The sequence below is a fragment of the Paroedura picta genome, chromosome 2 (assembly GCF_049243985.1).
Source record: "Paroedura picta isolate Pp20150507F chromosome 2, Ppicta_v3.0, whole genome shotgun sequence".
NCBI classification, from domain to species: Eukaryota; Metazoa; Chordata; class Lepidosauria; order Squamata; family Gekkonidae; genus Paroedura; species Paroedura picta.
This window is the reverse complement of record NC_135370.1, coordinates 1,130,656-1,152,838: the sequence shown is the minus strand read 5'-3', so window position 1 is coordinate 1,152,838 and position 22,183 is coordinate 1,130,656. Positions and strand designations below refer to the sequence as shown.

The 22,183-nt window shown below is 47.8% G+C and overlaps 1 protein-coding gene across 5 annotated transcripts in view; it reads left to right on the top strand.

Annotated features, from left to right (window-relative positions):
• Positions 1 to 18,089, top strand: part of ALS2 (alsin Rho guanine nucleotide exchange factor ALS2) — a 71,030-nt gene extending 52,941 nt beyond the window's left edge. For 4 of the 5 annotated variants that reach the window (XM_077319162.1, XM_077319163.1, XM_077319160.1 and 1 more), the window contains 10 exons: positions 339 to 506; positions 4,325 to 4,442; positions 6,321 to 6,478; positions 6,651 to 6,773; positions 8,336 to 8,512; positions 10,336 to 10,381; positions 11,846 to 11,907; positions 13,243 to 13,392; positions 15,252 to 15,348; positions 16,856 to 18,089. In XM_077319162.1, coding sequence (XP_077175277.1) covers positions 339 to 506; positions 4,325 to 4,442; positions 6,321 to 6,478; positions 6,651 to 6,773; positions 8,336 to 8,512; positions 10,336 to 10,381; positions 11,846 to 11,907; positions 13,243 to 13,392; positions 15,252 to 15,348; positions 16,856 to 16,894 — 1,138 coding nt within the window. In that variant the 3' untranslated portion in view covers positions 16,895 to 18,089. Of the gene's footprint in view, positions 1 to 338; positions 507 to 4,324; positions 4,443 to 6,320; positions 6,479 to 6,650; positions 6,774 to 8,335; positions 8,513 to 10,335; positions 10,382 to 10,551; positions 10,604 to 11,845; positions 11,908 to 13,242; positions 13,393 to 15,251; positions 15,349 to 16,855 lie in introns of those variants that run through there. The other variant, XR_013227958.1, reaches the window with a different exon arrangement.
• The last annotated feature ends 4,094 nt before the right edge of the window (positions 18,090 to 22,183 follow it).

Here is a 22,183-nt window from a genome sequence, read left to right as displayed (position 1 = left end):
GGTGTTAAGCTCTGAGTGGCACGTATGCCATGAGACGTGCTCCTCCTCCAAGGCTTTACCAGAAATATATTATGTGGAACAGATACCAAACCCTAGTGCTGGTTACTTGGCTGTGCTAGTTCTTCCCAACAGTTTCATGGCATAGAAATTGTAGCCTTGAAAAAGTAGAACTGAGAAGCGTACAGGAAAGAGCGAAGTCTGTGACCCAGGGAACAGGGCCAGTGTTCGGGCGCAGGGTCAGAGCAGACGCTGGCCCTCTTGACTGGCCGCAGCATGTTGGAGGGAGTGTGTGTGACGAGGGAGTTCCACGCATTGCCATGGCTGCTTGTTGTTGCCAGGCGGAAGCTGGGGCTCCTGGCCGTTCCTGCCGACGAGAAGTGGGAGGCGGTCTTTGAGGAATGCTGGCGCCAGCTGGGCTGTGATCCTCCTGGCCACGGGGACCGCTGGAAAGCGTGGGACAACATTGCCGTTGCCTTGACAACCAACCGGCGTCAACACAAAGACAGGTGAGTAGAGTGGAACCTAAATACTTCACTCAAACAGTGTGCAATATTTTTATTTAAAAAATTGCTTTCAAGGCACAGCTGACATATGTATTTATTATATTTTGTTTTTATTTGAATGTATTGGCTGGCATGTCGGCTCCAGGCAGTTTGCAGCTAAAAGACCCATAAAACAGCATGAAGGGATAGAGTATTGGCAGCACAGCCCCATTTTCTCCCTCCCCACCCACAGTCCAGTCCCCATTAAAACCAACTGCTACCCCCTCTAATCCCTCATCCAAATAATTTATAAATAGGTTGAACAACACAGGCCCCAGGACAGATCCCCGGGGCACTCCACTTGTCACTCTTCTCCAAGAGGATGCTGAACCATTAACAAGCACCCTTTGGTTGTGATCTGTCAACCAGTTATCGATCCACCTGACAGAATTAGGATCCATACCACATTTTACCAGTTTGTCAACAAGAATATCATGTGGAACCTTATCAAAAGCTTTACTGAAATCCAGATGAACTATGTCCACGGCATTCCCCTGATCCAGCAAGGTAGTCACTTTCTTGAAAAAAGAGATAAGGTTGTTCTGGCGAAACCCATGCTGAGTCTTAGAAATCACAGCTCTCAGTTCCAGCTGCTCAAGGACCAAGTGTTTGATTATTTGTTCCAAAATTTTGCCAGCTACTGATGTCAAGGTGACAGGTCGATAGTTACCCAGATCCTCCTTTTTCCCTCTCTTGGGGACAACATTTGTCCACCTTCAATCATCTGGCACCTTACCTGTTCTCCAAGAAGGGTCGAAAATAATGGACAGAGGTTCAGAGATGACATCTGCAAGTTCTTCTAGTAGCCTTGGATGCAATTCATCTCGCCCAGAACACTTTGTTTCATTTAAAGAGACTAGGTGTTTGTGGACTGCCCCCACAGTGATTCCCTCACAAGAGAAGACCGAGGAGAAATAGGAGTTAAGCCGTTCAGCCCTCTCTTCATCATCATCATCATCATCTGTTATAATGTCACTTTCTTGTCCTTGCAGTGGTCCTAACATGTCTCTATTCTTTTTCTTGCTTGAGATATAACTAAAGAAGCCTTTTTTGTTATGTTTAGCATTTCTACCTAGCCTAAGCTCATATCAAGCTTTAACTTTTCTAACACACCCCCTACAATTATTGGTTATTTGTTTATACTCATCCTTGGTAATAAGGCCTTCCTTCCATTTCCTAAATGACTCTTTTTTATTCCTCAAATCCTTTGACAACTGCTTATGGAGCCACCTTGGCTTCCTTAGGCGCCTTCCATCTTTTCTTCTCAAGGGAGTTGTTTGTGATTGAGCCTTCAGGATTTCATTTTTAGGACATTTTACCACCTTCGCCGCCATCTCATACCCTTAATAAGCGTGCAACAAGATGTTCCTGCAGCTTTGTCACACGTTTTCCTCGATATTCTCTCGGTCTCATTTCCCTCTTCCTCTCACAAAGCTCCTGGGTGAACCACAGAGCCCACTAGAGGCAGAGAGAGCAATCAGGGAGCAATCTTGTTAATAGCGGCCATCTGTATGCCTTAGCCAGTTGGGAACTTCCCCAGATCCCCCTAGTTCTATGGGCTCTCCAAGGTTGCCCCCCTTTGACCACTAATCTGGGTCTCCCAGTTAACCCCTAATCAGCTCCAAAATAATGAGGAGTCCCAGCATGCAGCAGTAGTAGGATGGTCCTGCGGTGGAATTGCAGGCCATGCAGGCTCAGAATGGTGTAAGCCTCAAACTCCACCAGATGGTGCTGTTGGGTGGTGTTGAGCAGTGGTCCCCAACCTTTCCGAGGCTGGGGACCGGCAGGGCATCGGGCCGCGCCCCCGCGGACCGCGCCCGTGCGGGCCACGCCCGCGGATCGGGCCGCGCCCACGCCGCGGCCGCGGATCGGGCCGCACCCGAGCCGCGCCCGGGCCGCGCCCGCGGATCGGACCGAGCGGGCGTGGCCCGCACAGGCGCGGCCCGGCCCTGATTCCCTCTCCCCGCCTCCCGCAGTAAGAAGCTTCCCAGGCCGCAAGCTTGCGGCCTGGGAAGTTTTTTACTGCGGGGGCGGGGTGGGGAGAGGGAGCCGCGGCCCGGTGCCATGGCCTTTGCGGCCCGGCACCGGGCCGCGGCCCGCAGGTTGGGGACCACTTTTTGTGTCTTTTGACACAACCCCCAAGATCCACCAGATGGCTCCAGTAGGCGGACCTCAGGCACACCGGGTTCCCTTGCAGATCTTCTCCTGGTGAGGAGTCGCTCTGTCTCCTTTGCAACCTCCGCACACCTGGCTCCCATCTGTAGCTTTCTCCTGCGCTGAGGATCTTTCCTGCTCATTACGCCAAGGCACGATGTTTCCGCCTCTATGCATCTGCTCATCTCGCAGTGGTCCAATGTCTCAGTGGTCTGACAGCAGCTGCTTTGCTGGATCTAGAGAGTGATCCCTCCTCCACCAGTGCCCCCATGTTGCTGCAGGAGACACCCAGGGAGCCCATCGATTGGACCAGGGCCTTTGTTCTGGGCAGCTGCTGTCCAATTATCAGCTGCTGCAGCTTCTCCATGCTCCACCAGGCCCCGGGAGACCAACAAAGCACATGTGTGTGTGGGGGGGTTCTCAACCTGCTGTGAAGGAGCAAGCCTCTCCGGGTGGAATTCACTGGGCAGTGAGCCAGAGACTTTGATCCTTTCTCGTTTCTGGAGGGAGGGTGCTGGAGAAATGTCTTCCTCTATCGCCCACGGGATGCAGTCCCCACCGCTGGCCGGGCATGCGTCTGGGCTGGCAGCCCACTAGCGTAGCTCGGCTCCCCCTTGCTCCAGACTCTGGGCTTTGGCCAGTCTCTCATGCGAGCCTGCCGGTCCCCACCAGCCTCCTGTGTAGAAATCCCATGAGGTTTTCAGGGCAAGAGGTATTCAGAGGTGGTTTATCGTGGCCTGCGTCTTCATAGCAACCCTGCACTTCCTTGGTTGGTGGTCCATCCAAATACTGACCAGTGTCAGCTCTGCCTAGCTTCTGAGATCTGACAAGATGGGGCTAGCCTGGACTAGGGATGAGCATGAACTGGAATGGTTTGGTTCAGGGTATTACCAAGCCGAACCCCCAAACCAAACCAAAAGCCCTGAAACAGAGCGGCCGGTTTTGCCAGTTCATTTAACCTCTCCCCAGTGGGAGGGAGTAGAATCGATCACTGAAATGGCAACCTGCCCATGAGGCTGGGAGTTCAATCCCAGCAGCCGACTCAGGGTTGACTCAGCCTTCCATCCTTCCGAGGTTGGTAAAATGATTACCCAGCTTGCCGCTGGAGGGTAAACGGTAATGACTGGGGAAGGCACTGGCAAACCACCCCGTATTGAATCTGCCATGAAAACGCTGGAGGGCGTCAACCCAAGGGTCAGGCATGACCCGGTGCTTGCACAGGGGATACCTTTACCTTTTACCTTACCCTGCTTTTTCCCCCTGTGGGGACTCAAAGCAGTTTACATAGTCCTTCTCTCCTTCATTTTATCCTCACAACATCCCTGAGCGAATGGGACAGGCCCAAAGTTACCCATCGAGTTTCCATAGCATGAGTGAGGATTCGAACCCAGGTCTCCCAGGTACTAGCTCTGGAACTCTTAACCTCTACAACACACTGGCTCTCTAGATGAGCAGGAAAAAATATTTTGAGTTAGGAATCAAATCATTGTCACAGGTACATTTTTTTTGTTTTTCCAAGTTCTTAAGACATGCAATTATATTCCATACTTTTCATTTTATTTTTCTCATTTGGAAAACTGTTCTACATGCTCAGCCCGTTTATATCTCTGTCCTCTCTGTCCTTACAGTCCAGAACTTCTAAGTCGATCGCATGCTCAGACCCTGGAGAGTCTGGAATTCATTCCACAGCATGTTGGTGCCTTCACACTGGAGAAATATGAGGACATTAAGAAGTATCTGATAAAGGTACCTTGACCGTGAGTGAGTGCTGGCGTGAGCCGTTGTGATTTGTGCTGAAAGCATTCATGTTCTGCCCCATTCACTGAATTGATCTCAATAAACGGTGGTTGTCTTGCAGGAGGTTATTGATTTCTTCACCAGTAACTTCCTCTGAACCGTCCTTATCCAATGTGGGCGGCGGAAGAAGCATGCAAGTTCTTTTCTAGGAGACTTCCGAAAAACCTGAACAACCTTTAAAAATCTATAGAGTGTAGCTCCCTGTATTTATTTACTTATTTGTTTATTCCTTAGATTTTTAGCCTGCCTCTCTCCAGGGACTCATGGCGGGGTACAATATAAAATCCTCATAAAATATGATAAAACCCCATCCCATAACAAGCAACCAAGCAAAGATAAAAGAGGATAACACAAGATGGGCGGTATATCACCTCCCCCGTCCCTGTTCTTACGGAAATCCTCCCACTTGTGCGCATTGCGTCCTGCGGGTAGGCTTGTAAGGGCACTGCATCCAGTTCTTCCCCAGGCCTACTACAAATTCTTAAAGGTGACAAGAATTTTTTATAGCAAGAACATTAGTTTAATTTTCATATAGGTAATGAATGTAGGATGTTAATGCAGGTCAAAGGATTTCACTGTACAAAATAGTTCTCGAACTTACTTGGATGCAAGATTGAGAATGTGGTCCCGACTCTTGTGTATAGCTTATTGTAAGAAGGATCCCATCGTGTAATTTTGATACCATTTTACTAGCTTCAAAGCTCGTTCCTAAGAACGGACCTTGAAAGGGCCCCCTCCCTTGGCCAGGCAGCTTAAGGTGGCTTTGGGCTGCAGCTTGCAGCCAGATCAAGTGAGGCAGGCAGGGACTTGGCAGCTCGTTAGCAGGGTCAGGACAGAGCTCCTTAGCAGGCAGTCAGCAGGGCGGGAGGCCCTTGTTAGCAGGCCCAGCCTAGCAGGCCAAGAGGCCCTCGTTAGCAAGCCTTCCACCATGACCCTTTGCCCAGGGCACTGAGGTGTCTGAGAGCAAAGAGGCTAGAGTCCAGGGACGGAGGGCGGGAGCTGCAGGAGCAGGGCCAATCAGGGCAAAGTTGGCTGCATCGTGATTGGCCCTATTCTAACTTGGACAGCCGGACACGTCCCACCCCCTAGGCTGTTTCACAAATATATAGAGGAACAACAATGGATAAGGACGTGTTGTGCTAATACTTAATCTGTGCTTCAGTTCTTTCGGGTGGTTTTAGATTTCTAAAATCCTAATGCATCGGATATTGAGTGCCCTGTGCCTCGTCTTCTGTTATTTATTTATTTTTACAGTTTTGTATCCTACCCCTTCCCGGGGGGGGGGGGGGTTCGGGGCAGTTCAAAACATAAAACCAACAACAATAAGCATCCTTATCATTCAGTAAAAGCATCATAAGGACAGTAACTCCCCCCCCCAACCACACCTCTGCCCACGTCTCTCCACCATCAGCCTGGTCATTCAGTCATTGGTGGATTCCCAAGGAGGGGGGAAAGGCACTGTATGAAAACTGAGAAGGAGGGGCTCAAGTGGGTTTTAGGCCACTTGGTTCCAACCCCAGGCCTGGCGGAAGAGTGACCTTTGGCAGGCCCTGAAGAACCTTGAATGCCTCTATCAGGGCCAGATCTGGGCTGGCAACACATTCCTCCAGGCCAGGGCCCTTATCGGCCATGAGTCCTCGAGGGAAAGGTAGGCTCGAAGTAAGTGGAATAATAATATGAATAATTTAGAACAGCCGGCTCTGATCTATGGGATATATCTGGCCATCTTAATCATTCTTGAATATACCATATTTAAGAACCTTAATTATGCAGTTTGCAGCTGCAACCTCCCTTCTCAGGTCTTTCATATTCCTTGTCTTTTTCCAGGCATGTGACACCCCTTTGCACCCTTTGGGGAGACTTGTGGAGACTCTGGTAGCTGTGTACAGAATGACCTACGTGGGAGTCGGAGCCAATCGGCGGCTGTTACAGGAAGCCGTCAGGGAAATTAAATCCTACCTCAAGCGCATATTTCAGCTGATCAGGTGAGGAGAAATGGGGGGGGGGGAGGATCAAAATGCAGCAGTTTTAAATTTGCAGTGAGTTACATACCGGGGGGGGGGGGCGGCAGAGAAATCTTTACTAATGGCTCTTTAACAATCCTTGTGACTGTGGTGCTGGATGAATAGTTACCGTTGTGTTTGTCTTGCTTTCAAGATTTCTTTTCCCGGACCTCCCTGAAGAGGGCAGCACGATCCCGCCTCTGGTGACCGAAGCCAAGGGGAAGCGATCCTTCTGCAGCGGGAAGACCGACTCGAGGCCGGAGTCGCCGGAACCGGGGTCTGCAGATTAGTCTTTTTAAATCTTTGGATAGTTCAGACATGGGCTCGTTGGGGTCCCCATTTTAGTGAATTATTTTGGAGCGAGAGTTTGACAAGACAGATCTGGGAAACAAAAGCAAGTCATTGTTTCTCCCTCAAGAATCCTCTCCCCCCCCCCCCCCCAGCTCCTGTGGGCTTTCATTGGGCATATGAGAGAATAAACCAGGGAATGGTCAGGTGCACTTTGAATCTGGATTCTCCAGTAGGGCATGCAAACCAGAGAGGAAGCGGGTCATGGGTTAGTGGTATTTGCTTTTGGAGCTAATCTTCCCAGTATCTGCAAACAGGCGAGGAATTCTTGATTGTGCTAAAACCCAAAATTTATTTAGGCATTTTAATTCTTATAACTGGCCTTTGTCATGGGATCCAAATGTTGTGTATGAGTTTCTTAGCCAGGTCTTAATTGCACATCTAGCTTGGTTCTCATTCAATGCATTCTGAGTCTTTAAGAAGCCAGGAATTAAGTTAGTGTACGTATTTGTTATTTTTTTTTTTAAGAATTCCAGACCAACTTTTTCTGCAACTACTGCAGACTCCAGGGAGTTTACTTAGACCAAAAGCCCTCAGTAAGCTTAACAACAAATGCTTACACAATGAAAATCAGCTTTTGAAATCCAGTGACACAGAACCAGAATAAAGGCATATTACGCTGCTACTTGATATTTTAAAGTGCTGTCTAAATGACTGTAAACAAGTATTCATTTATTAATTCACTGCTTTCATGAGGAAAGATGGAACAGCTTGAAATTCTAAAAGCAACAGGATCTAGGCCACCACCAGAAAAGCCCTGTAAAGGGTCACCACTACCTGGAATTCTTCATGGGGGAGCTGTGACAACCTGACTGGAGTCGGCAGACAGAAAGAGACAGATAGATGGTCCTTGAGATACGTGGGCCTCAGGCACTGCAGAGCATTACAGGTTTCAAATCGTAGCTCTGGTGCAAACTGAATCGACTTGGACAAATGGGCCCTCATTTCCGTGAGACTGCAGGGTCCCTTTGGTTTAAATTGCTAACAAAATATGGTTGATGTATTGAAACGACATCTCCATACATTTTATTTTATTGGAAAATGGTCAGTTTGCCTTTAAAAATCCCTCCATCTTAATTGGAATAACCTTGAAACTGGCCAGTGGGCCTTCCTTGCCCACCAGCTGGGTTATTGCGAAGTCAGCAGAGTCCAGGTGACCAGAGGTAAACGTGAGTTGATTGACATGATCCTCCTCACAGTCTTAGGTGATGTGGTACCATGGAATGCTCATGAACATTCAAACTGTTCAGTAAGAAATTAATGTACCGTTTTGGCGACATAAGAGTAATTTTCTCTTGGTGGGCAAGGTACAGAAGACAGGGAATCTTTTGACGCCCTCCATTTTTTCATGCCTTACCAGTTTGTGCACGCGCTCTTGATAGGAATGAGTAAATATGTCTGAACTGTCAAACTTCCTGCAACTTTTCACAGGCTTATATTACAGTCGGTGTAAGTTCTGACGCATTTTCAATTCAAATGTCTGTCTCTAAGCTACGTGGTTACCAGCTCCGGATTGCTGCTTCCTGTGTTGTTGCCCCGGCTCTACCCCCCGCTGTTCATGCTGTACGCCTTGGACAGCGAGCGAGAAGAAGACGTGTACTGGGACTGTGTCCTGCGCCTGAACAAGCAGCCCGATGTGGCTCTGCTGAGCTTTCTGGGAGTACAGATGTAAGCACTGCTGGAAACGTCATTGCAAATATGAATGAAACCAGGTGTCGCATTTCCGTTCTGCTCCCGCACTCTCCAGTAGTGCTCGTTTTCTGTTCTTCGCTGTGTGGAGACAAATTGTGGCCTCTCACCTTTGAGACCAGTAGCTTTCTGGAATTATTTGGGCTGGCCCCTGTTCCCTTGCCTCAGAACTGGATCTCACCTGGAGCAAGGACTGCAGGTTGTTTCTTTTGCTTTGAGTGATCCAAAGAGAAGGCTCCACGCTTTGCACCAAGAACATAAATGCATTTTATCTGTTAAGCATATCTGGTCAAAGTGGTACATTGGATTTCCCACAAGCCCTTCTGTGGCATTCATTTTCCTTGAGAGTTGGAGGTTGGGTGGAATCACAGTAGAAGTAGGCATGGAATTTTTAGAGAGCTCCAGTTCTCTTTTGGTATAAATTCGGCCCAGCTTTTGAGATTGAGAAGCTGCTGCTGCAGACTCAGAACCAAGAGAACGGAAGAAGGCTGGTGAGTTCACAAAGCCAACGAAACAGAAATAAAAATCAGTGCGTTGGCTTTTCAGTAAAAATATGTTTAATCTATTTGCTTGAAGTCTTCAGAGAGATTATAGCCAAAACAGGTTCCAGATATTTCGCAAGCCTGTTTTCTAAAGTGGCTAAATCCTTTCTCAATATCACTTTCCCTTATTTTGCATCAGTGTCCTCATTTATCTCATAGTATAAATTGACCGTTTGCCCTAAATTTCATGGAGGAATCAGCCGAAGTTCACAAAGAACCAGCAAAAAAACAGGGGGTTGCAAAGTGTGCTAAAAATCACACAGCAGACCAGAAACCACTGGGCCAAGAAGCCCTGCGTGGATCATTCCATACACCGTAGCATCTTTTACAAAAAATATTGTATTGAGAGTTTAGACTCTTTGGCGACAACACATTTAAAGTTACAACTAAAGTTACAAAACTGCTGCAAGTATCTAGTTTCAGAGGCCACACTGCTCTCTGCACAAAGATCCAGTCAGCCTCCGTTGCACCAGCCTCCTGCTTCTTCCGTGGGCCCAAGAAACCAAACGGAACAATGTCTAAATAGGTGCCCAAAATAAAGGACCTCACAATTACAAATGTCCTAGAAGAATTCCTCGTAATGTTCAGTCTGTACAGCTCAAAAGAGCACCTCTCCTCCTAGACACCCAAGAACCGGGGTAGTCAAACTGCGGCCCTCCAGATGTCCATGGACTACAATTCCCACGAGCCCCTGCCAGCATTCGCTGGGAATTGTAGTCCATGGACATCTGGAGGGCCGCAGTTTGACTACCCCTGCCCAAGAATGACCCCGGGGTAGAATTGACCAGGTCTTCACGTGGATGACACTGTGCCTCTGAAACAAGATATTGTTTAGCTTTAGTTATAACTTTGTATGTATTGTCACCAATGTCTAAAAATTGAATATAATAGTTTTCTAAAATACTACGGTGCACGGATTCATCCACACGGGGCTTCTTGGCCCACTGGTTTCTGGTCTGCTGTGTCGGCTCAGAGCCACCTGCAGGGGCTGGGATGGTTCTGGGTACCAGAGGTGGTGCCAGGAGCATCCTTGTCCTCCTGGCAAACCTGAACGCCTCTGCGACTTCAATGCCCTCAGAGCCAAGCCTCGTTCTCACAAGCTGCCTCACTGTTTTGCATAAACTTGGCCCTTCAAAAGCAAGTTTCCTTTGTTTTTATTAGGACTGGATGGGGAGAGGTGGGGAGAATGTAAAGCCCTTTCTTCTGTGACAAAAGCCAAATAAATCTGCCATTAATTCTACTTACGGCGTTTTCTTTTAGGAAATTTTGGCCAACAACTGTGCCCATCCTTGGTGAAAATAGAAAGGTACGTTCCGTTTCATTTACACATTCCTCACTCGAGTGTGACCTTTGTACCGTCAGCCTTTGGACTGAACAGAGACTGGGCAGGGATGTTGTTCTCTGTTGTTCTTCTGTTGTTGGAAGGGTGTGAGATGTTTCTTTGACGGTGTGTCAATCATTTTTTACATTATACAGTTCCTCCAGTGGCACTTAGTCCATATTTCCAGATTCATGGCTCCAAAAACATGTAATATTTATCATTCTCTCCTGCTTTTAATCTCCTTTTGGTAGTTGTTAAATGATCCTTAGATTTCTGCGCTTTACCTGATCATACAATCTGCAAAGTGGCTTACTGTTGGTGAAGGTGATGCTCTGTCTCTGGCACTGCCTGTTTCACTTTAAATGTTGATGTTCTGAGTGTTGATCGAGGGGCTACATTGCTCTCAAGGGCCCTGGGCCTTTCCCTGCTGTAGGGAGGCCGGCAAGAACAGGTCTGCCGTGGGGCCCATCTCCGTGCCAGATCAGATCCCTGAGCAGGGTGAGGGAGGAAGGCTCAGCTGCACATGCCAGAGAATCCGTCTGTAAATTGGGTGCCTGGAGCTGCAGAGCCCGACGTTGCCCTCAGTTTGCCAGTGGGACATGGCGGTGGGAAGAGGCATCCAGTCGCAGACGTTCACGGCAGCCCTGTTGGGTCTTCAAGGCAAGAGACCTTCAGCAAGTGCTTGCCACTCCTTGGAGGTCCCCCCTCCAAGGACTCACCGGGCCGGACCCTGCTTAGCTTCCGAGATCGGAGGAGACAGGCCTAGCTGGGCTCTCCAGGTCAGGACAAAACTGTTCCTTCCCAGCCACTGGTATGTCACAGCCTCATTCTCAGTCACCGAAAGTGTGGGAGGCATTGAAATTGTTGATGCTCTCCATTCTCTTTCATGGAGATAACAATCCATTTTTAAACTTCTCTCCTCTCCTCTTCTTAGATTTCTGTGACTGCAGGGATTGAAAAATGAATCAAAGCCAGGAGACATTTTGTCTTAGTTTAACCCTCTGCTTTCAATTCACTTGAGTTACTCATTAGCAAAGCTGTAGTGTATGTGGCTCCCAGGCATATTGAAAGTGCAGCTTGCATTCAGTAAATAAGAGTAAGGAGAAACTGTGTTTCCAAAATGTACCAAACAAAAAGTGCTTTAAAAGATAAGTGGGCCCTCAACTTGTGATCCTGCTAATTGCTCAGCTGAGGTTTAGCTGATCTGCCAAATTACGGTACATTTTAAAAGCTTAAAACTGCAATCCAAACCAATTGCATTTCCCACCTTTTAATCTCTCCCAGGTGTTCTGTCAATACTGGGGTTAATTCCCAATCATGGTGTGTAGCGGTGGAGATCCTTGGCTCTCTTAATCCAGTTTTTCACCTTTTTTTCCTGCAATGGGCGTGGCTCAGCCTCCTTTCCTAGCTGATCTGGCAGTAACCATCGATGATCTTCCTTGCATTTAGGTGTTGCCAAATACAAAAGACGCCTGTTTTGCTTCGGCAGTGGAGTGCTTACAACAGATAAGGTAATCTCAAGGTTGGGCTGTTCTCTCCCCACCTTATAGATAGGACTCAAATTGTATTCAACTTTGTTAAGAATTTGCTTTGAATTTTGCTTTCAGTGTCGCTCTTATTTTAACAAATTTGGAACGCGGCAGATTTCTCCAATTTGCCGACATGTGATGTTAAATAAGGCAGGGGAGGCTGGGTGCAAAATGGCCCATAGCGCTGAAACAAAGCCTAGCCAAGAAAAATCTATCAGCTGAAAGAAATGGCCCATGGTCACCAGTTCTTCTGCAGAAGTTCTGAGTTTCCAGGCTCCAGTTCAAGGTGCTGATCCTGAACAGTGGTTCCCTAAATGGCTTGGGCCTCTCCTGCGTTAACCTGCCCAAGTCCTCAAGACACAGAAGGAGGCCTTCCTGAAATAACCTGCATTGTCTAGGAGCCAAGATAGATGGGGGGGGGGGACAAGTGGGAGGAGGGCCTTTTTTGTTGCTGATCCCAGGCTGCCAAACGCCCCCCTCTGGTTAGTTCCATCAGTGGCTGATTCTGTACTTACTTTGTTTTTTGTGGATCCTGCTGAATTCAGATCGATTTGAACTCGGGTCTTCCTCTACCCCCCCCCCCCCAATTGAAACAGAAAGTGTTCTGCACTCGATTGGGGAAGCTCAGAGCGGGAGGGGAACCAAACACAGCAGGAGCCTCTTTCTTTTCTTGAATGGAGGGGGGATGGGGGGAGATTGGAGACAGCAGAGGAGGGGGAATAAATCCAAGAGGCGAATCTCTGCTGAGAGTAGTTAGGACTTCTGGATCACACTGTAAGACAAGCCTTGCAAGCGGGAGCCAGGAAGTCTTTGAACTGATGCCCTGGCCAATCAGGGGTGACTGCTCTGCTACAGCATTGGCAGGAAGTTAAATAACAAAAAGCAGAGATCTGCACACTTACTGATGCCGATTTTTGAAATATATAGGCTTATATCCACTTCTGGATATTATGGGGGAAAGGTAGGGTCAATCCGAATCAATCATACATGTTGCAGAGGGAAAATTTAAAGCACCCAAAATCAAAGTGGAAATTGAATTCAGTGTGGACAGGGAGAGATTTATTCGAGCCGGCAGTGGGTAAAAAGCCCCGTGCAGACGACGCCTTCCAGAGAACATTCAAAAGACACTTCTGTTCTTGGACACTGACTCGTCCTCTTTCTTTGCACTCAGCGGATGTTTTCCTGAGTGTAAATAAATCTTTGTTGGTCTGATTTTGTTTTGTTGAATATTTGATGCTCTGTTGTTTCTACTGCTGAGGTTGGCTTCCTTGCAAACAACTTAGACGCCTTCGTTTTGCTCTCCCCTGCCCACAACAGCACAACTTTCACCCCTGCTGACAAGCTGAAGGTGATCCAGCAGACCTTTGAAGAGATATCGCAGAATGTCCTGGAGACTCTTCAGGAAGATTTCCTTTGGTCCATGGATGACCTGTTTCCTGTGTTTCTGTACGTGGTGCTGCGTGCCAGGTGGGCACCTTGACTCTGAAACCCCGAATTCCGTGAATGTTTGAAGAGGATCCCATCCCAGGGTTCACTGTCAAACAGAACTTTGGACTCGGCTGTATTCAAGCAAAGATTAACATTTCTTTAGGGGCTTTGTGCAGTTCTAAAATTGAGTTGAATTTTAGAGTTGAAATGGATCTACAGGGTCATCTAGTCCACCCCCCTGCACTATACAGGAAACGCACAACCCTGTCGCTCATCTACTGTCACCTGCCACAGAATCAGCCTCTCCGTCAGCCTCTGCTTAAAAATTTCCAAAGATGGAGAATACCCAAATTTATTTTTTAAGTGCCCTTGATTGCATTGATCTGCTATACAGAGATGCATCCAGTCTGTAAACAGCAGACTGGTGTCCTGTTCCCGGAGAATAGTTCAGAGGGGCATGTCCCTGTAGCGGGAATATCTGCCATCCTTTGAAAACGTTATTGTGGACACATATATGTTACAGGAACTGCGGGGCAGCTCATATGCAATCATAGGCTTGAGAAGTGGGCTAAATTGAATAAAATGAAGTTCAATAGGGACAAATGTAAAGTTCTGCATTTAGGTAAGAAAAACCAAATACTCCAATATAAGATGGGGGGGATTTGTCTTGGCAGCAGCATGTGCGAAAAGGATCTAGGAGTCTTAGTAGACCACACATTGAACATGAGTCAGCAGTGTGACTCAGTGGCTAAACAGGCAAATGGGATTTTGGGCTGTACCAAACGGAGTATCGTGTCCAGATCACGGGAGGTTATGGTACCGCTTTACTCTGCTCTGGTTCAGCCTCACTTGGAGTCCTGTGTTCAGTTTTGGGCACTCCAGTTGAAGAGGGATGTGGACAAACTGGAATGTGTCCAGAGGAGGGCAACAAAGATGGTGAGGGGTTTGGAGACCAAGGCATATGAAGAAAGGTTGGGGGAACTTGGTCTGTTTAGCCTGGAGAGGAGATGATTGATAGGGGATCTGATAACCATCTTCAGGTATTTAAAAGGGTGCCATTTGGAGGATGGAGCAGAATTGTTCTCTCTTGCCCCAGAGGAACAGACCAGAACAAATTTGATGAAATTAATGCAAAAGAAATTCCATCTAAACATCCGGAAGAAGTTCCTGACAGAGCGGTTTCTCAGTGGAACAGTCTTCCTCGGGAGGTGGTGGGTTCTCCATCTTTGGAGATTTTTAAACAGAGGCTGGAGAGCCATCTAATGGAGAGGCTGATTCTGTGAAGGCAAAGGGGTGGCAGGTGACAGTAGATGAGCGATTGGGATGTTAGCGTCCTGCATAGTGCAGGGGGTTGGACTAGATGACCCGTGAGGTCCCTTCCAACTCTATGATTCTATGATTAGTACACAGAGAGAACGTAATATAAAGCTGAATGTTCACTGTTTCCATTTTGCGTTACAAACAGCATGAGCATCGCCTGAAAATGTGCTCAGAACCCTAGCAATTGTGACCTGTGGGTTCTGTAGTGATAACTCGAAAAGTTTGGTTTCCTAAAGCTACTTTGTAGTGTTCTCACTGGGGTTACAGGGAGGGAGTCAGTACAATCAACAGGGTGGAGCAGTCAAATAAGCAATGAAATGGGATTTGGGATATAGAACCAAAAGGAGATGATGTTTTAAATAGAAAACCAAATCTTGAGCGTCAGTAGCAGATGCATGTTTAGTGATAAAAGCTGTGTCAGAAGTATACTGGGATGGTGACAACTGCCCTCTGTATGTGACATACGGAGTGTGCGAAGGCTCTTTTCTCACCCAGATTAATGTCATGAAATGTGACTTTTCAAGAACTTTTTGAACAGGCATACGATTACATTGAGTGTCCGTTCCCTTTGATGACAGGATACGGAATTTGGGGTCTGAAGTCCATCTGATTGAGGACCTGATGGATCCCTACCTCCAGCACGGGGAACAAGGCATCATGTTCACCACTTTGAAGGCAAGACAACTCAGATGACTGGATCTGTTCATTGTCCACCTCCTGTCACTTATTCTCTGTGCCGCTTTATTTACCAGAGAGGCTCACTCAACTAAGCCATTCAGTTGTTATATATTTTGATTTATTCGTAGTCCACCTTTCTCACTGGGACGCAAAGTGGGATTACAACAGAGTGAATTGATACAATCGGCAGGATGGGACGTTCAGTGAGCAACGCAATAGGAATCCGTGTTGTAGAACCAAGATCAGCAGCTACTTGTGCTTGGCCTTCTCCATCGCTGCCTAAGTATTGATAGGATACATTAAAGGGTGCCAAATTACACAGTAGGATCCAAGTTTGAGCAAGCTATACAGAATAGCATAGGCCACAATTCCTAATAATTTTCCAAGTAATTTTGTGAATTGTTTAGTAGAGTTCACCTCTGTTGCCTGAATAATTCAGTTTTTCATATTTTGCGGAAAGCCATGAAAATGGAATCCCTCCTGACCTCCTCAGGCAGGCAGCTCCACAAGGCAGGGGTCACAACAGAGAAGGCCGTGTCCTAGCAGGCATGGATTTTGCACATCCGCAGGGTGGCGCCTGCAGAAAGCCTTGCTCAGAATTATCTGCAAGCTGCAACCAGTGTCATTCAGTTTTGACAAATGGTTTATTTTCAAGCAAAGTTGATACACACATTTTCTCATACTAGTTTCTTGTAGCCTTCCCCTCCACTTTATTTATCTATTTATTTATTTTTATATTTATACACCACCGCTCTCAAATGTCTCACGGCAGTTTACAGAATTAATAAAAACAATAAAATCGCATAAAACCCATTAAAAACGTAATTATTGAATGTATAGAGGGTATCTCCCTCTGTCTTTACCACTGCCTGGTCTGGTGTTCATTAGGAAGAAAGGCAGGCAAACAGTCAAGGCTGGGAATCACTGGGGCATGGTGTGCTGGTTAGGCCTGTGGGCTTCTAATCTGGTGAGCCGGGTTTGATTCTGCGCTCCCCCATATGCAGCCAGCTGGATGACCTGGGACTAGTCATAGCACTGAGAAAGCTGTTCTGACTGAGCAGTGATATCAGGGCTCTCTCAGCCTCACCCACCCCACAGGGTGTCTGTTGTGGGGAGAGGAAGGGAAGGCGACTGTAAGCCGCTTTGAGCCTCCTTTGGGTAGGGAAAAGCGACATCTAAGAACCAACTCTTCCTCTTCAGTAATCTCAGGGCTCCCTCAGCCTCCCCTCCCTCACAGGGTGTCTGTTGTGGGGAGAGGAACGGGAAGGTGACTGTAAGCCGCTTTGAGCCTCCTTCAGGTAGAGAAAAGCGGCATAGAAGAACCAGCTCTTCTTCTTCTAAATCTGGGTAAAAGTTATACCCAGAATGAAACTCCGTTGGTCTAAAAGCTGTCATGGGACTCAAACTTTATTCTACTGATTAGCTAATTCTGCGAAGGCAAAGAGCAAAGAAGCTCAAATTGTATTCACGGAATATAATGTTGATTTTTTTTTATTGCCTCCAGGCATGTTACTACCAGATTCAACATGAAAAGCTGACTTAAGGCCTTCCTTTGCCATCCGAGTGGGAGCCCCTCCTGAGAAGCCCTTGGATCCCTATTCCTGGAGTGGCCCGTGAAATGGAGAGAGCCCCGTCTCACTGAGGATGTCATTCATAGACTGCCTAAGAGGACAGAAAAACCCAACAATCAGCTGAGAAGCAGAAGACAGCAAGGGAAGCTTTGCTGGGCAAGGAACAAAAATGTAGTCTCCGAAGTGCTTCCTTCTTCCCCAGATAGCCAAGCTATTGAACAGACTTGGGGATGCCATCTGTGTGGCACTCATGTGACAGCGGGGGGGGGGGGCGAGGGAGGGAGGTGGGGATGCGCAAAGAGGCCCCCTCCTTGTGCGCGGCTGAAGGATCTTGGTGCACTACGGAACCACTCAGTGTCTTTCTACGTCCAGCTGCCTCAGTGGGGAAAAGGATCCGCCGTCTTTCGAGGCCTGCCGCACTCGAGAAGGGGCCGAGATTCTTTTTTGGGTGAGTGCGGTTCCAGGTTGCGGCCCGAGAGCTGCCCATGCCCATTGTGGGAATGTGGTTAAAGACATAGGAACTGACAGGCCTTCCCTTGTCGGTTTGCTTCCTGTTTAATAGCCAAGCACTGGCCAGTGTGAATTTCAACACTAAAAGTGGAGCTAAACATGTTTACAGAACTTGTGGTTTTCATCCTGCTGATCCTTGGCTGGACAGAAGAGACGAGTCGTGAATGGGTCGGTCGTCTTGGGTGAAGCCCAGCCCTGAACAAATGTTTGCTAGATCAAAACCCAGATGGTCATTTAGCGTGTCCAGAGACACACGTGGTTCTTGTTTCTTCTGCAACTGTTTGGCAAGAAGAAAACCTTTTGAATACTTTTTTTTAATAAGTATGATATTTTGCACACAATCCGCTCACCTCACTGGTCTTGTGTGTCCTCTGGTGAGTTAACTGTTTCCTTCATTCATACCGATAGTGTTTGCCAACCTCTTTCACAAAACAGGGTGCTGATCTTATGGTTGGCCCCCATGAGTGGGGAGAAGACAGGTAAATATTCTCCTGGCTAAGATTTAACTTGGGTTTCGGATCGCCAGCGCAAAAAATCCCTTCTGGGTGTTTGAATCATGGCTTCGTTGTAACTTCTTTATTTAAAACAAAAACGTGTTGCTTGGAGATATGAACTGTAAAATGGAGCAGGTTTCATAATAAAGACTATTGCTAATTCCGTGGGTCCACTGAAGAAATTGACAAGTCTCATTTGAATTCAGTTTCAGAGTTGTGCCGGGGTGGTTCTTCTGTAGAGAGAGCACAGATTGATTCTGTTGTTACATCATCAGTATTTATTTTGACGACTTTCTGCTCCACTCTTTTTAGTCATGGCACGGTAAAGGTAGCTCCCTGTGGTTTATGTTCCCCCTCAGGGATAACAGGCAATCTCAGTGGGGCTTCCCCAAGAGTTATGCAAACCTTGGGAACCTGTGTGCTTCCGGGAAAATCCTGAGGGTTAGAAAGCCCCCCAGACCATTTCTGATGAAACGAAGACCACACATGAAAGCTTCGGCCTTGAATAAAACTTCACTGGTCTTAAAGGTGCCACTCAACCCAAGCTTTGTCATGACATCTGTACATGCACAGAAGCCTTGCAGCAATAAATAATGGCGTTCCTTACTTTCTCCTTGTGAGATCTCAGATGCCATTTTGGGTTGCTGTGGAAACCTTCTTTATGAGGCCTCAACCTCCCCTGGTGTTGTGGGGAAGCAGCCATGGATCTTCGGGCCCTTTGGTGAGCTTTGGGTGCCAGACGGTTTGGGTGCCTGCAGTGCTGAAGAGGCACCAGAGCTGCCTGCAGACTCGCCCAAACAAAATGCATGGTGGGAGAGCCATTGAGGGGCCATTTTGGCAGCTCAAAATTTTGTGGTGGCCGTGGCCGTGAAAAGGAGGTGGGGGGGGGAGTAGAAAAAGTAAGTGGGATTAGACGGGCAGCAGAGAAGCCTTGATCTGTAGCACATCAGAAACGGATTCATTGCTGTATTCCAGGGATCTCCAACCAGGGTTCTGGGGGACCCTGGGGTTACAGGAGGGCTCCCCAGGGGTTATGCAGCCTTGCCTAGAAGTTCTCGCAAGTCCCAGCACATTGTGCTTTACAGCTTTTTCGAGGGACAATGGTTCTAGAGAAATACAAAAGTAAAATTAGTGGTTGTTCAACAATAATATATATCCTAGAAACTAAGCCCGCTGTACTGTAAAATACAGCGGGTGCTAGCAGGTCTCGTGAGTTGGGCGGGGCGACTCTCTGGCTTCCCGGGCCCCGTCCCCACACCTAAGACTGGCCATGGGCCGGGCTGTAAGCTGCCGCCGCCTACTTCCCCCCCCCCCCCGTGCCGCCGCTTACCTAAGGTGGTGTGTGCGAGGCAGCAGATAGCGGTGGGCGAGCTGGAGGCCGGAATACAGGCGATGGGGGCGAAGCTGGCGGCAGCAGCGCTGCCGCTCCCGGAGGTTCCTCCGCCAGCCGCTCCTGAGTGCGTGGGCCGGCGGGCGACCTGTGCTTTTAGTGGGTAGTGCTGGCGCTGCCGGCCGCCCCTGGCTGTACAGGCCGGCGGGGAGGTGTCCTGGTGGGGGCTTCGCGGCTCCTGATTGGCCCTCTCCGAGTTTTTATCCCGGACAGGATACGAAGGAATGGATGTCTGTAGATCAGCAGGAGCACAGAGGTGACCGAGGCTGCTGATGCCCAAACATCATCTCTTCTTGGCAATTCCGTTGGATCCCGTTATATATCCTCATCTTTAAAATGCTCCCCTGCATTAGAAAGGAAGGCATTGCATAGGAGGTGTTTTCACCATCAGCTGTGAACTTTGACAGCAGTTTATACTGGGTAAGCTTATTTATGCCTAGTCGTAGCTGAAAGATGCCAAGCTAATAGAGCACTTGTGTTTTTTAAATTTAAGAACGTATTTTTATCAATTATAAAGTAAGATAGCTTCAACCTAATTTTGATGGAAGCTGCACTATAGACTTTTAAAATCAACCGATAGAGAATGGTAATGTTCTGCAATACTTTATTCCAAGGCCCCTATGCTCATGAGATGTCTTGGACAGTTTTCCTGCTTCCAAAGTTGCTGTATCTTCACAAGCTTGCTTAAGCTTCTTTTGTATCTAGGACCTGTCAAATTTCCAGTAAGCATATTCTTTGATGCAAAAGGAATCTCTTTATTGGAGACATAGATGTACAGGTGCAAGGAGTTTCCTTGCTGAAACTGAATTACAACAAATTGAACAAACCTATAAAGCTGCCTACAACTCCCCCTCCCCTCAAATAAAATCTTGACATGAAAGAACCAGGTGCAAAGAACGTCAACTGCGTTCCCACACAAAAAAGCCTACAGAAAGTGGTGCCAGTCTACACAATGTTCCAAAATCACTAGTCCAGCTACTCAGGGCCAGAATAGGGAGCTAATAGCCCTGTGTAATAGACGCTTGCCCCTGGGGAGGAAAGCTATGGCAAATCTAGACAGCATCCTAAAAAGCAGAGACATCACCCTGCCAACAAAAGTGCGTTTAGTCAAGGCTATGGTATTCCCAGTTGCAATGTATGGCTGCGAAAGTTGGACCATAAGGAAGGCCGAGCGTCAAAGAATTGAGGCTTTTGAACTCTGGTGCTGGAGAAGACTCTTGCGAGTCCCTTGGACTGCAAGGCGAACAAACCGGTCAGTCCTAGAGGAGATCAGCCCTGACTGCTCCTTAGAAGGCCAGATCCTGAAGATGAAACTCAGCTACTTTGGCCACCTCATGAGAAGGAAGGACTCCCTGGAGAAGAGCCTAATGCTGGGAGCGATCGAGGGCCAAAGAAGAAGGGGACAACAGAGAATGAGGGGGCTGGATGGAGTCACTGAAGCAGTCGGTGCAAGCTTAAATGGACTCCGGGGAATGGTAGAGGACAGGAAGGCCTGGAGGATCATTGTCCTTGGGGTCGCGATGGGTCAGACACGACTTTGCACCTAACAACAACAAGCCCTGTGAAAGCCTACTACAAAGCTAATTTGGGTCAGCTAGGCCAATAAACATCCAATGACAGAACCAAAGAAGTAGATCAAATAAGCAGGTCAATTGCGAGTAGAAAAACCAGCTCATGCACCAGACACGTGATCATGGCAAGAACATCTGAACTTGACATTCTGCAAGACACATTCTGGATTTGATGCAAAACCATAGTTCTGTCTCTTCATTGCATTGCAACTCAGTGGAACATTTCTTTTACAGAAGACTGTATCTCATTATGCTGAGTACTTCATATCTCATGTTGTTAGTAGCTCTATTTGTGCATGGGAGGGAAGGCTGCATGGTAGAACCTCATCTCAGAAGCTACACAGGACCAGAACTTGGATGGGAGACCATCGAGGAACCCTCTGCCGAGTAAGGCAAGGGCAAACCGCCTCTGCTTCTCATTGGCTTTGAAAACCCATTTCTGGGGTCACCCTAAATTGGCTGCACCTTGACGGCACTTTGCACACACCGCCTTGCGCATCTGTTTAGCTCTCTTCCAGCAATGCAAATGTTTTCCTCTCAATATTATTGCAGTATTTATGGGCAGATGATCTTGGCAGTGCTTCAGATGCTCCTGACTAGGTCCAGCTGAGCCTCTCGGTTGGAGTCCAGTTAGTAACTCTTTGCCATCCAAGGCATTCCTCTACAGTGGATCCAGTTTTTGGCTGACGTGTTTGGGCAGGGTTCCTTTTTGGGGTGGAGGGAGGAGAGCACCACAGTGATTCTTCAGACGAACAAAGAGTACATTTGTCTTGACAAGCAGCCCTTTCTCTGTCTAATAGGGGCCATCCCAAGCCTGGAGCTGCTGGCAAAACAGATTTGCAAGACTGTCAGCTCAGCCTGGATGTAGAAGTCCTCCACTGTAGCCTCACTGCTGCACTGGTCTGAAGCTACGGAGCAAAGTTTAAGACCAACGGAGTCGGATTCTGGGGATAAGCTTCCAGGTGTACTTCTGAAGGGATCTGAACAAGCGTGCCTGCACACAAAATCTTTGGTGCAGAATTAAACTTGGTTAGTCTTAAAGGTACCACTAGACTCAAAACGTTGTTCTGTTTTCACCTACTTGCGAAGTCACGACGCTGCTGGCACGGGAGAGATATTTGAAGGGTGGATCGGCCATCTTCATGGGTTTTCCAGAAAAGGGGGGAGGTTGATCTCAAACCTGCATGTCGCTTGAGTTGTGCTGATGTCACCCTATTCAAGTCAAGCAGCAAATATCAACAATATTTTCTGTTTATTAAAGAAAGGAGAGACTTCACATCTATGACCGTGTGATCC